This window comes from Chelonoidis abingdonii, chromosome 1 (assembly GCF_003597395.2).
Source record: "Chelonoidis abingdonii isolate Lonesome George chromosome 1, CheloAbing_2.0, whole genome shotgun sequence".
Taxonomy (NCBI): Eukaryota; Metazoa; Chordata; order Testudines; family Testudinidae; genus Chelonoidis; species Chelonoidis abingdonii.
In genome coordinates, this window is record NC_133769.1 from 137,474,515 (window position 1) to 137,489,940 (window position 15,426).

The 15,426-nt window shown below is 41.6% G+C and overlaps 1 protein-coding gene across 1 annotated transcript in view; it reads right to left on the reverse strand.

Moving 5' to 3' along the window:
- The window catches only part of LOC116826925 (potassium voltage-gated channel subfamily KQT member 1-like), a 773,346-nt gene that overhangs the window by 648,150 nt on the left and 109,770 nt on the right, over positions 1-15,426 (reverse strand). The window contains exon 10 of the mRNA XM_075070630.1: positions 13,902-14,064. Coding sequence (XP_074926731.1) covers positions 13,902-14,064 — 163 coding nt within the window. The remainder of the gene's footprint in view (positions 1-13,901; positions 14,065-15,426) is intronic.

A 15,426-nucleotide genomic window follows, 5' to 3' on the forward strand; every position in this document is an offset into this window, starting at 1 on the left:
TTCAACAAAGACAAATGCCAGGCGCTACACTTAGGGAAGAAAAACCAAATGCACAAATACAGAACGGGGGGATAACTGGCCTGGCAGAAGCACTGCTGAGAAGAATCTGGGAGTTGGGGGGAATCACAGCCTCAACATGAGTCAGCAATCTGATGCTGTTGCAAAATAAGCAAATGCAGTTTTAGGTTGCATTAACAGATGCATACCATGGAAGTCACAGGAGGTGACAGTACCCTCTACTCAGTGCTGGTTAGACCTCAGCTAGAGCATCCAACTTTGGTCACCAATGTACAGAAAGGACTTGGAAAAAACTGGACAGGAACCAGAGGTGAGCAACAAAGATGATTCAAAGGAATGGAATTGAAAACATATGAACAAAGGCTGAAAAAACTGGGTATGTTTAGTTTGGAAGAGAGGAGTTTATGGGGAGACATGATAGTCTGGAAACACTCAAAAGTCTACAGATATTGTTGTAACAGTGCAGGACTCACCCCTGAGGCACCTCTTGCCGGCTGTCTCTGGGAATTAGCTCATCCAGCCTCTAGAGCGCCTTCTGTAGGCCAGTGTCCCACTGCCGCTTGGCCCTCTGTGTCCCTCCTGGACCCAATGCCCCATTATCTGGGGTGCTTCCCCTTGGCAGTTACCCCTTTGTCTCAGGATCTCCCCGCACCAGGGAGCCCCCACCCACCTTGCCTCAGTATATAGCTACTGCCAGTCATCGTATAGCCCCCGTGCCATGGGGCAGACTATAGTATCAGCCTACTCATCACCAGCAAGGTTGGGTTTGGACCTGCTGCCTTTGCCTACCCCAGGCTGCCCTCAGCAACCCCCAGTACCTGTTGGCCTTCCGCTAGGCCGCAGCCTGGGGCTTTGCAGGCTGGAGCCTCCCCAGCTCCTCTGCCTTTCCCCAGTCCTGTTCCACTCAGGTACTCTGCTCAGGTCACTGCAGCCAGGTCCATCTCCCTCTACAGCTAGAGAGAGACTGCCAGCTCCTGGCTCAGCTCACTGGCCTTTTATAGGGCCAGCTGTGGCCTGTTTGGGGTGTGGACCAGCTGCAGCTGCTTCCCCAATCAGCCTAGTAGCTGCTTTCTTCCAGCCACAGCCCTCTCCTAGGGCTGTTTTAAGCCCTTCAGGGCAGGAGCAGGGTAACCACCCCGCTACAAGTGTCCATAGATTACTTTTGGCCTACATTTTACATTTTTTTCTTACTGTATCTCACAGAGGGCAGAACAAGAGGCAGTGGGTTCAAACTCTAGCAAATTTAGATTAAGTCTCAGGAAAAGCTTCCTAACTGTAAGAATAGTAGGACAATGGAACAGACTGCCTAGGGCAGTTGTGCAGGCTCCTTCACTGGAGGTTTTCAAAAGGAGGCTGGATAGCCATCTGTCTTGGATGGCTTAGACACAACAAATCTTGCATCTTGACAGGAGATTAGACTTGGTGGTCCCCTATGATTCTATCACCAGTTCCACAATGCCACTTTGGCAGTGCGATGCTGAGTTTCACGAATTCTAATTTTTTGGTGCCTAGAAAAACCACAGGAACAATACTGCAATCCACAAAGCCTGTTAGGCACCTCAGCTCCCCTACACAATGAATGGGGAGAGATAGGCAGCTTAGTATGTGAGTCAAAGCCAGCACACTGGGGGAGGAGCTGCCTAAATTAGCCAATGGGAGATGGTGAAGAGAGGGGTGTTTGAGAAGCTCCAGCCCTCTCAGAGTTTGATACCGAAATCCAGGCTTCAGGGAGACACCCAGCTCTGTTTGCAACCCATGAACCAGGGGGAGATGGGTGCTTCTGCATCTAACTTGTGTGCGGATCCAGATGTGGTAGGCATGCTCAAAGGCTGCTTAACTTGGGACAAAACAGCTGGAGAGTGGGAATGAAGCCCCTCATTTATAACCTTTAGCCTGGTGGATAGGGTACCCACCCAGGATGTGGAAGAGGAAGACCCTGGTTCAAGTCCTGCTCTACCTGATAAGAAGGCACTTCCTGCCTTTCAAGTGAGTACCCTTGCCATGGGACTAACAAACCATTCTCACTCTCTCTTTCATTGAATTACTATTTAATTATTGTTATTTAATTAAAGTGGAATAATTAAAATAGGAGTAATTGAGGGAAGCCCACACCAGAATATCTTCTAACCCAGATAGGGCACTCACCTGAGAGGGGAAGATCCCTATTCAAAATCCCTTCTCCTTATCAAGCAAAGGGATACAAGCTAAGTTGTACCCTAACTATGGGACTAGAAGTCATAAGGAAAGTCTTCCTCCATCTCCCTCAGTTGTTTTGTGCAGAGTTAAGCCACCTCTGAGCACAGTACCTGGTTTGGGCCACACACACTTGTTAAGCGGGCAAACACCGATCTTCCCTCCGTTTGTGCATTGCTCAGGGGCTTAGACATCCAGACACCTACAGCAAGGCATCCCTGTGCATGCCCCAAAGCAGACATTTAGGCACCTAGGGAACTTTTACTGCAAACACTTCAGTGCCAAGTGATTTTAAGCACCTTCAGGGTTAGGCAGCAGATGAGCAGGGCTTCTGTAGATCATAAAGGTGCTTAAAAACAGGATTTAAGCACTCAAGTCTAAGACTCAGGCATCTAAGTACTTCTGTGGGTCCACACCTGAGTGCCTTAAAAGGTAAAATCCAAGATTTTGAATTTTACTCAATAGTCCAATGAGAGCCTGTGTAACTAGCAGAGGGAACATTTGATGGGTCCACAGCAGCAAGTGTTGGTGAGGAGATGCACTACACATGTTGTCAAGTTTAGTTAGTAAGTCACTATAAATCTTCAAAAACAAATACAAAGAAGTGCTTGTCACTACATTGTTTTTTCAAGTTGTCACTCAAGTTTTTCCCCTACCCCATCTCCTGTCTACATACAAAAGTCTGCAGCTCAAAGTAAGTGGTGCTTTAAGCTCAAGTTAGCTAGCCTGGAGGTGAGAAGAGAGGATTGAAGCTCAAGTGCTGCTGTTACTAGAGCTACTAATGCAGCAGGGATGCAGCAGCTCAAGTGACAACAACTCAAACTGCTAATGAAGTCATTCTGCATAGCTCTAGTGTTTTTTTGCAACCTGGTAACTCTTGAGTGGAGTAACTCAAGTGTATTAACTTGAGCAAACTGTTGCAGTGAAGACATGCCCTAAAGAGCAAGTTTTCTCCACCAATATCCATGCACTTCACTTCTTAGAAGCTCAGAACATATCCCCCCTTATTTCTTTTGCATTTCAGCAGACAAATATTAATTCTCCCCACATCCCCATAATTTTTAAAGGAGTAGAAGTCCATATGGGTGCTTGTTTATTTCTCTATGATCCACCATCATGGACATCAGCAGGAATACAAAGAATCTCTAGAAATGAACCAGACCTGGTCTACACTTAAATTTTAAATTGAATTAGGTACATCACTCCAGGGTGTGAAAAATCCACACCCCTGATCAATGAAGTTATGCCGACCTGCCCCATGTGTAGATGCATCCAAGCTAATGGAAGAATGCTCCCATTGACCCAGCTACCATTGCTAAGGCAGGTGGTGTTCCTACACTGATGGATAGGCTGCATCCACACCATGTAGTTATGCTGGTATAACCCCACTGTAGCTATAGTGATATAGTCCCTGTAGTGCACACATGGCTTCAGTCGACATGCCTTGCTCAAGGAAAACTTCCTACTGATTTCAGTGAAGAGTTCTTGAATAAAGCATTCTAGATAGGGCCTTGGTTAATTGTTTGCTGCACAATAGCAGAGGGAATTCACAAACGGGGGCAAATTCTGTCAAGAGGGTTTTATTGCAAGTTAAAAGGATTTAGCCTACCTGCCTTTGGTGTGTTACCTAAAGTGTATTATACCAAAAATGGGGGGCATAAATGCTCGTGGCTAATACTTGCATAAGGCTCTCAGTGTGTTGCGCCAAAAGTGGAAGATGTGTTTTCTCCTTTCTTGTTTCATTTCATTTTTCAGCAGTCAAAAAATGAAAGTTTTTAAAAAAACCAAACAAATCACTTCAACTGGAGGAAATTCTTTACCTCGTAATAGAAAGTTCTTCACCATCTAAGAATTCTAAGGGAGATAAAGTGAGTGGAAACTGACAAACAACCCATTCTAACAAAGAGGCCTTATCAGATATACTGTACATTTTTTAGACAAGTAAGACTATCCTATCCTTGTCAAAGATAAGTCTATACATGTAAAGATATCTTTCTAAATTCGCTCTTATACTAGTCACTTGTTTGCCAAACCAACTTGTGCATAAATAGAAACGAAGACATGATCTCTCTAAAGCCAACTCGTATTTTGGTCCAAGGGCTAAAAACAGAGCATAATGCAGGAATCATGGAACCAGCACCATCCATGTGCTTGAGATGAAGCATCAGTTTTCTGGGACCAAGGTTCTCAAGTCAACTCTCATCTTGGTCTCACACACCAATATACTAGTGCAGTTTTTCCCAAACTTGGGATGCCGCTTGTGTAGGGAAAGCCCCTGGCGGGCCAGGCTGGTTTGTTTACCTGCCGCATCCACAGATCCGGCCAATCGCAGCTCCCACTGGCCGTGGTTCACTGCTCCAGGCCAGTGGGAGCCATGATCGGCCGGACCTGCAGACGGGGAACTGTAAACAAACCAGCCCAGCCAGCCAGGGGCTTTCCCTACACAAGTGGTGTCCCAAGTTTGGGAAACACTGTACTAGTGAAAACATTTGTCCTTTTAAAAGAGCCTCATCTTCTTAAGCTACAGAGTTATTAGGTAGCAAATTGGCTCAAATATAATTTATACACATATTGCAGGATTTCACCAACTATCTGATACACATACTTTTGGCAGCAAAAGGAAAATGTCCTGATTCTGGGACTTGCACTCCTTTCCAATTCTGTGTTTTTAACTAATATTTCTTTTGCATAGCAAAGCATTGATGGCTTCAGTTTTTAACATTAAATGGGATACTCGTTTTTAAACTTTACATAACCAAGCTTGCCAAAACAATACCAATACTACAATACCATAATGAACTTCTAAACAATAATTCTACAGTAGTCAACACAATTGTGTTATCTACTGTATAGGTGTCATGTATCAATTTGGTGATGAAGGCTCGAAGAGGGGCATAGTGATAGTATAAGAACACTGGCTTTCTGAGGATCTGGATTCATGTCCTAAAGTCACAAGTACAGCTAGTTGAAACATTTTTGACTAAATGAAATTTCATCAAAGCTAAATTGTTTTGTAGAGATGTATGTTTCATCAAACGTTTTCTCTGAAAGCTTTAAAGAAAAAGACACTCACATACTAGCCCAGGATCCAGGAGACTCAGGTTCAAGTCCCCACTCTACCCGATTCTGTGTGGAATATGATGAAAAAAAAACTCTGCTTTGAGTCAGGCAGACAACTTGAAGCAATGATAACAAATTTCAAACACTTCATAAGTTGCAGTGAAATGGAATTATCATCATCTAGCAGCTCTAGTCACAAACAAGAGTGTATTTGGCAGTCACAGCTTATCTCTTTCCACCTCTCCCCACACAAACCCTTTTGCAGATCACAGGATTGGCCAAAGAATTCAACTAACTGGCATTTTCTGTTCAAGGTGACCAGATCTGAAATGGTAAAGATATTGCAGGACAAAAATGCACTGGTGGAAATGTGAAACTATGTCTGTATAGTACCTGCTAACAAAAATGCTTAGCTCAAGCAAATGCCAATAGTGTCTAACTATGTGCATGATAGTCACCAGCAAATTTAAAAACAAAAGTAAGCAGCCCTATCTTGAATATAGCATCTGGCATCTGTTAAACTCAGCCCTCACTGAATCTGAAAATCTTTACAATCAAGATTTCTAGCCACATTCTCTGAGTAATTTGGAGCATATATTCGTATTTACCCTGTTCCCATCTATTTTCCATTAGTGATAGCAGTGCAGGCCTCACTAACTTGAGCATTTGCTTGGTTGAGTTAATATTATCCACATGCTTTTTCTTACTTTTCACTCAACTTATCAGCACTGGCATCTTTATGAATCCACTTCATTTAAAACGTTTGCTTCTTTATATATATTGCAGATTGTAATCCCTCCACCCCATAGGATGAAGGAAGCCCTCACTCTATGACAATTCAAATAGTCTCTAAGAACAACCTATACACTACCAGATAATGGAAGCCATCATCAGTGTAAAAATTACATTATGTACGGTATATATTGACATTACCAACATTTATATAGGAGGACTTTTGAAGTTGGGTTTTTTACCCAAAAATGTCTCGTGTCATTTTGATTTATACACAAGGGGAAATTACTATGCAAAAAATCTCAAAAAGCAAATTAAAAAAGCATAATAATGGATAGAAAGCTCATTTTTATCCCAGTGCCGATTTATCATTCTGAGGTTCTGGTGACTTTGATAAATTTTACAATAATGAGTTGTGTACATGACCTATAATAACCGACAGCTTGTAATATGTTCCATCTGCTAGAGAAGTCCCAAGAGGCACTAGCCTTCTACGTACTAATTTTTTTTTTCTAATTGAAGAAACAAAGTTATGAAACAGCTATTCAGTTCAGCTCTGGAAAGCTTTACTAGACTGGATAGTTGATATTTGAAAATGAAACTTCACAAATGCATAGAAAAGGATGCCAGTCTCATTAATTAAAGTGATTCTTTTATTCTCCTGCTTGCCTTGCTTCTTCATATCCGTCATTTGTTCTAGTTATCTCAAGCATCTCATCTAAGCCCTATAGGTATATTAGCAGATGTCCAGGTGAGAGCTCCCTGTTCCCTTGTCACTCTGACACACTCTCTGGGTGGGGGTTGGTGGTCTGTGATATATACAGAAGGTCAGACTCGGTGATCCGTTGGTCCTTTCCGGCTTTAAACTATGATGCTATGATACTAGACCTCTTTGCAGCAGAAGATATCGACCACAGAAATGGTGGCAGAGAAGGATAAAACCTGATTTCTGGGCTGTGAAGCAATGTCAGGATTTCTGTCCTAACAACCTGAAATGAGGAGGAAGCTGGACTCAGTACTGAAAAAGAAAATTGTATAGTAATGGTAAGAATAAATCAGTATGTAAGAGTTCTTGATTAAGAATACTAGAAATCCAGGGTAAGAAAATAATACAGCAAGAAATACCTTTTAGGTTTTTTCACAAAGATATATTCTGGAGATTTCTTGTTAGTTCATCACTTGGTAAATCCATGCTGCCTCTACTTTTCCATTGTGATGAATTTTTCTTTAAACTTTCCAGATATGGTCTGTTCGGATTGTGTCTGCTGCCACTGTAACAGCAGATCCAAGTTTGTATGGGATAAATGCAATGTCTTCAGAATAACTCCAAAAACAATTGCTCACCAAGAATTTGGAAGCACTCGAGGAGTATGGGTGAGCAATGCGGTTCTTTATCCCTTGTGGTTAGTAAAGAAAAAGCAGAGAAATATGCTGAGATTGCCAGAAATCTCTTTGGAAAGGTAGGGTACTGGCAACACCCTTATTCATGTCTCCGCTTTGTGCTAAATGAACTCAGCAATTATTGCCCTAAGCTTCCCTTTTTGGAGAGAAAATAATAGAGAAAGAGCTGTCCTGTCATGATTGGTTCCTGTCTGGAGCCCTCAGACTTCCCTGATCCTTCCATTTGTCTTTAAGCCTGGATGGACACAAAAACTGGCATTTGTCTCACTGGTTGAAGATCTCATACTAATGGGCAATTGTCAGGTGTCCAGGCTTTTTTAATATATTACACCAGTGGTTTCCAAACTAGCCATCCTCCACAAACAAGCAATTCCTCCCCACACTTTTGCTCCTCCCTTCTGACATTAATGCTTGGGATGAGAGGAGATGGGCCTTATGCTTGTGACCAGTGGTGTAATACAGTGGTTCCCAAACTTGTTCCGCCACTTGTGCAGCGAAATCCCCTGGCGGGCTGGGCCAGTTTGTTTACCTGCCGCGTCCACAAGTTCGGCTGATCGCAGATCCCAGTGGTCGTGGTTCGCTGCTCCAGGCCAATGGGAGCTGCGGAAAGGGGCGGCCAGTATGTCCCTCAGCCCGCGCTGCTTCCAGCAGCTCCATTGGCCTGGAGCAGCGAACCACAACCACTGGGAGCTGCGATCGGCCAAACCTGTGGACGTGGCAGGTAAACAAACTGGCCCAGCCCGCCAGGGGATTTCGCTGCACAAGTGACGGAACAAGTTTGGGAACCACTGTATTACACCACTGGTCACAAGTATAAGGCCCATCTCTTCTCCTCCCAAGCATTCATGTCAGAAGGGAGGAGCTGCTTGTTTGTGGAGAATGGACAGTTTTGCCCACCTGTGGAAGATGTGGAATTATACAGATTTATGTCTACTAATTAACCATGAACATTCTAGAAGGGCACAGTCTTTAAATCCAAGAAGAAAAATAAACATTTGTGGCAGAGCTCTGACCTTGCCCCCATGGGTCCTGTGCTTCTAGGCTGTTTATGCTAGTCTCAGTGGCTCACTGTGACCTTCCACGTAGCCCTTCTCTCTCTAGGCCCAGGATTACAGTCTACTGAGCCCTTTTCATCATAGGCCAGCAAGGAGGTTGGTGAGAGAACTTCCACAGTCTCTGTTGTCCCTGGGGGCTTATTTCAGAACAGTTTAGCCTCCTGTCCTGACAGGGGCCTGACTTCTCCGCCCAAGAGATGTTCCTGTAGTGGTGGGTTGGGGGGAACCCGGGTCCATCCTCTACTCTGGATTCCAGCCCAGGGACCCTAACGGTAGCAGCTGTTGGCAGCCAACCTTTCACTGCCAGAGTTGCTACATTTCCCTGGACCACTTCCCACAGCTCTCCTGCTTCTCCTTTCTTCACCTTTACCATAGGGCTCCCTTACTAATGGTTTGAGGCTGTCCTCATTAACCAGCCCTTCAGCCGCACTTCCTCTCCCCTGGCTCCCCTCTGCCTGACTAGAGTGAGCCCTTTTATAGTATCAGCAGGGCCTTAGAGTCAGGTGGTCACATTAGCTTAATGGCCTCACCTGACTCTTTGCAGGTTAATTAGGGTCAGGTGTTCTCATTAGCATGGAGCAGCCCCTGCTCTGGTCAGTCAGGGAACAGAAAACTGTTAATCCAGTGGCCAGTATATCTGCCTTCTGCTATTCTGCTGTATCCAACTGGCCTGGGTCTATCACACATTACAGACAAAAACTAATATTCCAAAATGCAACCAAGTGAAGCAAATGTGGTCCACACAATGTACTCACATACTGTACTCTAGGTGTTGGGCAGAAAATAAAAATGCAAGGTTTTAAAAGTATATGAAGCATAATCTTGCTAGGAACATTTAAAAGCTGATGAAAGGCTAATAACAATGAATGAAGACTAAAGGGAGAAATTACAGTGAAATAAAGGAAAGAGAAACATCCCACTGGAAAACTGAATGGCCATTAAATCCAGGGCAATTCTTCCAGGATTAAGATTGCTTCTCCATCATCATAAGTCATGTACTGCATGTTCTTTAACAGAGGTAAAGAAACAGTTTATATTACACCTGCCAAAACAGTGCAATTAAAAGTAGTTATGTCACAACACCACATTTTATACACCGTATTTCATTTAAGATCATCACAAACTGACTCCACAAGTCAGTATTTATGAAAGTAACATTTTTTAACATTGTTTTTCACATATGGATAGTCTGAAAATTACCGATCTACCATATTTTTACTGATACTTTTTTTGGGAAGCATCACAGTTCATAAGTTCTCATTCCTCCCCGTTTTACTCAAAAGCACCTGCTGTGACATTCTACATTCACATCTGAATTAAACAACTGGCAGGCACTTTTTAAAAACAAAAGACAAAAAAACCCCAAAACTATAGATTTAATGTTGCAAGGACAGATCAGTAGAGATGAAGCAGCCTGACCCCACCTACGTTTGTCATAGTCTCTGTAAAACCCTCAGCTTCCACACACCTATGGACGAGCTACTCCAGTCTATGGAACACTGACAGCAGACAGTATCATCTCTGTCATTTACCATTCCTTTATGCCTTCCTAAACTCCTCCAATACACTTCCATTTTCATTTCAGTTTTTTTTGGGGGGGGAGGGAATTCCCCCCCTTTTGAAGCACCAGGCTGAAAGCCTTTAACTGCTCATAGGGGATCTTTGAGGAAAATCAGGTTAAAACTGTTAAGAAGGTCAAGCATATTTAAGCAATCTAGTTGGCCCAACATATTCTTGGAAGCTTCGTTACAGAAGAAATAAATCAGAACAAGAAACACTCTGTAACTTAGCACTATACTTCGGCTAAAGAAGATAAATAAGATAGAAATACAGTTGGCCCTAGAATAGCATTAATTCTAGCCTCTACAGCAGGGGTCGGCAACCTTCAGCACACGGCCCAACACGGTAATCCGCTGGCGGGCCGTGAGACAGTTTGTTTACATTGACTATCCACAGGCACAGCTGCCCATAGCTCCCAGTGGCTGTGGTTCACCGTTCCCAGCCAATGGGAGCTGCAGGAAGTGGCGCAGGCTGCAGGGACATGCTAGCCGCTGCTTCCTGTAGCTCCCATTGGCTGGGAACGGCAAACCACGGCCATTGGGAGCTGCGAGGGGCCATACCTGTGGGTGGTCAATGTAAACAAAATGTCTGACAGCCCACCAGCATATTACCCTGATGGACTGCTTGCCAAAGGTTGCCGACTACTGCTCTACAAATTGGAAAAAACAATCATTCAAATTTCTCTTCACCCATCTGAAGGGAGGAAAAAAACACTTAATTTTCCTTTGTTACCAGCTGGCAGGGGCAGAAAGCACTAAAAAAATAAGTTAGCCTGTTTAACATAATATTTCCTGCTAGACACAGCACTTTGAACATAGGAACAGCTATAGCGGCTCAGACCAATGGGCGATTTAGCCCAGTATTCTGTCTTCCGAGAGCGGCCAATGCCAGATGATTTAGAAGGAATGAACACAACAGGGCAATTAGGAAGTGATCTGTCTTCCAGTCCCACCTTCTGGCAGCCAGAGTTTTAGGGATACGTAAAGCATGGTGTGGGGTCCCTAAACAACTTGGCTAATAGCCACTGATGGACCTATCCTCCATGAACTTTTCTAATTCTTTTTTTAAAAAACAGTTATACTTTTGGCCTTCACAACATTCCCTGGCAATGAGTTCCACAGCTTGACTGTGTATTGTGTCAGGAAGTGCTTCCTTATATTTAACACTTGCTGCCTATTAATTTCATAGTGTAACTCCTGGTTCTTATGTTATGTGAAGGGATAAATAGCACTTCACTATTCACTTTCTCCACACCATTCATGATTTTATAGACTTCTATCAAATGTCTCCCCTAGTCATCTCTTTTCTAAGCTGAACAGACACAAATGTATGAAAACTGTTCCATATCCCTTAATCATTTATATTGCCCTTTCCTGTACTTTTTCCAATTCTAATGTATTTTTTAAGATGGGGTGACCAGACCTGCATGCAGTATTCAAGGTGTGGGTGTACCATGGACTTGTATAATGACATTACATTTTCTGTCTTATTATCTATCCCTTTCCTGATGGTTGCTAACCTTCTCTTAACTTTTTTGATTGCTGCTACACATTGAGCACATCTTTTCAGAGAAATATCCACAGTAATCCCAAGATCTCTTTCTTGAGTGGTAACATCTCATTTAGACCCCATCATTTTCTATGTATAGTTTGGAATATGTTTTCAAATGTGCATTACCTTGCATTTATCAACATTGAATTTCATCTGCCATTTTGTTGCCCAGTCACCAAGTTTTGTGAGATCCCTTCATAACTTGGCAGTCAACTTTGGAGTTCTCTCGAGTAATTTTGTATCATCTGCAAACTTTGCCACCTCACTGTTTACTTCCTTTTCTAGATCATTTATGAACATGAACAGCACAGTCCCAGTACAGATTCTTGGGGGACCCCACAATTTACCTCTCCATTGTGAAAACTGACCAGTTTGCTTGTTCAAATGGTGAACATTTAAGGAATATTCTTTAAATGAACAAGGCAGAGGAATGGACAAGGACAATGTTCTTTTCTTTCTCTAACTTCTTTCATACTAAGGAACAAATAAAACTTTATTACCAATCACACTTTTTTCTCTTTTGCCTGTCACTGTCTGACTATAACTGCAATAGTTATATATCTAAGATGAAGCAAAATCTTCAAGTGAGAATACATGCAAGGCAAGTTTTATAGCCATTAACAACAAATGAGAATGTCGTGAGTAAATTGTAAAAATAATACAATAAGTTACAACTAACAGAAAAATGTAGTAGAGAGGATAATCAATGTATGAATAATTGATGTTTCTTTACATTAGGAGTCAATTCAAAACAATAAGAAAAATCAAAATATACATGAATGTAACCTTTAACCAATACATTAGTTTTACTCTGCTTTTGGATGCACCTCATGGATAGGAATAGCACCTAATTTTAAATGTAATTGCTTAGTTGATATATTTTTTAGAAGTAGCCAAAGATTGAGATTTTAACCGTATTCATGTACAGCAACCTCTAAGTAGTCGCCTCTCACTCTAGGTATACTGTATAAATAGCTCATCAAGAGGGTCCTCAGAGAAAGAAACCAGAATATCACGTGCTTACACTTTTCTTAACTGATTTATTTTTGCTACTCAACAGCCTAGCGGATTATACAGCCTACTATACCACTTGACCTTCATTCCTGTGGTCTATGAAGTCAAAACTTAAAAAAAAGTCACCACCTTATTACACTGTGTTCAGCAGCAACAGGTACACAGCATGTACTCTGAGAACAAATACATTTCAAAAGCAAACCATCACACCACAAAATCAGAGAAAAAAGCTGTCAAATCCTGTGACAGCCCAAATGCCACATAAGAAAATCCATTTAGTACAGAGATGCTAGGCAAGTTTATTGGAGGCTTCTTGTATCCCAGGTCAAATGGCAGAAGCCATGAGGTTCTTCTAAGTTACCCAAAACAAATATTTTATTTACTGTACTTGGCCAGATTATTTTTGGATCCTTCATTTAGCCTGGCAGGTATTTGCAGGCTTCCGAAAGGGAAAGATAGGAGCATGAAGTCTACATCCTCAGTTAGAGGTTTTGTTGCTCCAGGATTTGTACAGAGAGGGAGGTTTTTCCCATAAGACAAAAGGAGGTAGTTTCCAAATGGAAAAATCGGTTTTAAGAGGAGCCCTCAAAGTTTTTACACTGATACTAATTTATATGCACATTTATGTAGTGACGTCCATGATTAAAAGTCTCAAAAGACTGTACAAACACAAGAATCTCTTCACTTAAAACTGAAATCCAGCCATTTCCAGGGTGAAATGCAGCAACTGTTTACAACACAGTACTTCAATACAGGAAGTGATGAAAAATACTGTCTCCAATTCAAACTATCATATCCATCTAGGTATAAAATATGTATATGCCACCCCATCATTGTCATATCTGCATGTCATGCTAGCATATAAAAGAAGAAAAACAAGTCTCACTGTCTCCCTTCCCAGTTGGTAGGAACTTGATTAAGTTGACAGGGTATATGTGTGTGTTGATAACATACTGGGGGAAAGCGAGGCTCATAGGATGAACTTTGCATTTAGTTCTCATTGCAGAGTGAGATCTGTGCCAGAAATTTTAAAAGGCAGAACTAAACTGGCATTTTGGATTTTATGTACAGTTTGTTAAACAAAAAGGCAACTCCTTTGGGTCTTTGATAGGTACAATATATGTTAATTTATCTCTAATTTTACTATGTTGTGCCCACATTTCTTTGTCATTTAATTGTCCCTGTTTTCAGATAACTTGCTTCATAAACTATTTTAAAATTGCGTACACAAGGAATGTACCCCTTTGCCAGTTCAGTTCTTTTAACAGCGTCTGTTTAAAAGATTTGCAGCCCTAAACATAAATAAAAGTAAATTACCTCCAGGTTCATCAAGGTAAAAAGCCATGTCTTTTTTGTCTTCTCTTTCATCAATGTGATCGTAAGTAATTTGTGGAATGGATAAGGCAGTCTCTCCAGGATTTATTATTGGTGTCACGCCATTATCACGCCCAGGTTTTCCTTTTCTTTTGTATCTTCTAGACTGCAGCAATAGAAGTCGGATAATAGCAAAGATATTAAAGGCATACAGAGAAAAGAGCAACACACTTGATATTTACTGTATAGTAAATTTGAATTTGATACTACAACCATTAAGTTAAGTAAAAAGTAAAGATGAAATTCAGAGCCAACAGCAATGGCCAACAGCAAATTCTAAGCCATAGCCAAAGCCCTTGGCCAAGGTTGTCAAAACTGACACATTCTGGATGCCCAACTTTAAAACACCTTAAAGAGACCAAACTTCTAGTGAGCAGGCAGTCAATACTCTCTGAAAAGGACTCTAATTTTTCTCAAATCAGATGCCCCAAATTTGAGCATAAAACTAAGGCCCCAAAATTATGTGTTGTGACTATCTAACAGTTGCACAGGCATCAAGGCCTTTCAGAAAGATAGAACAGAGAGCTAAGAGTAGAAAAATGCAAGATCTAATGGCTAGATTTCTTCAACAGTCTGAGAAAATTCAGAATTGCTGTATTTTCTCCCCAGAGCATACTGGTGCAGCTAGAGATTTCCCCATTTTCCCTGTCTGTGAATAAGTAAATTAATTAAAAATTAAATTAATATCAAACTTTGATATTATATGATGTGCCAGGCACAGTAGTAAAATGGAATCTAATATTATAATTCAAAATGTGTAAAAATGGAAGTCAATTATTAGAGATAAAGCCTTGGGCAAAACATTGTAAGCTTTAATAACAGGCTTCACCTTGTGGGCAATTCTGTTAGGAAAGAAAGGGGTTGTGCTCCTATTGATGTCTTTTAGTTTAAGTGCTAAAGCGAAGTAGCAAGGTTAATGTATGCAATTAAGCATGCTTATTCTATCAAGTTAGTGAAATTCAGCATAGGTGTAAGAGGCCATAAATAAAAGGAATGACACCAAACAGTGTGTTTATAAGAACATTTGACCACAGTGGAATAATCAGAAATAAAACTGATTAATAAAGCATAGACTCAGCTCAATCATATGTACAGAGGCCCCGCCATTGTTTTTAAAACAAGGAGAAGGAGAACAGAAATGGAAAATTTACACAGTTTGTTCTAGTTTGAAAACAACAGTTACTGAAGTGACTTTGTACTGTGTAATGTACTGTTAAAACGAGTTTAAACAACATCAAAGACTTTGGAGTGACTTTTTATAAATTATGAGTCCTCTAAACTGGATGTTTCAGCAGCTAGAAGAGAATTTGATAGAGAAATTACAACTTGAACAAGCATAACTGCAAAACTGGCCAAGAGATATGACACAGATTGGCCCCTGGAAGTTACTCATGGAGAAAAGCTGCTGACCAGAGCAAACAGCTGGAGTTCAATGCAGGTCTTAAAATGGTTGTACCAACAGCTATGG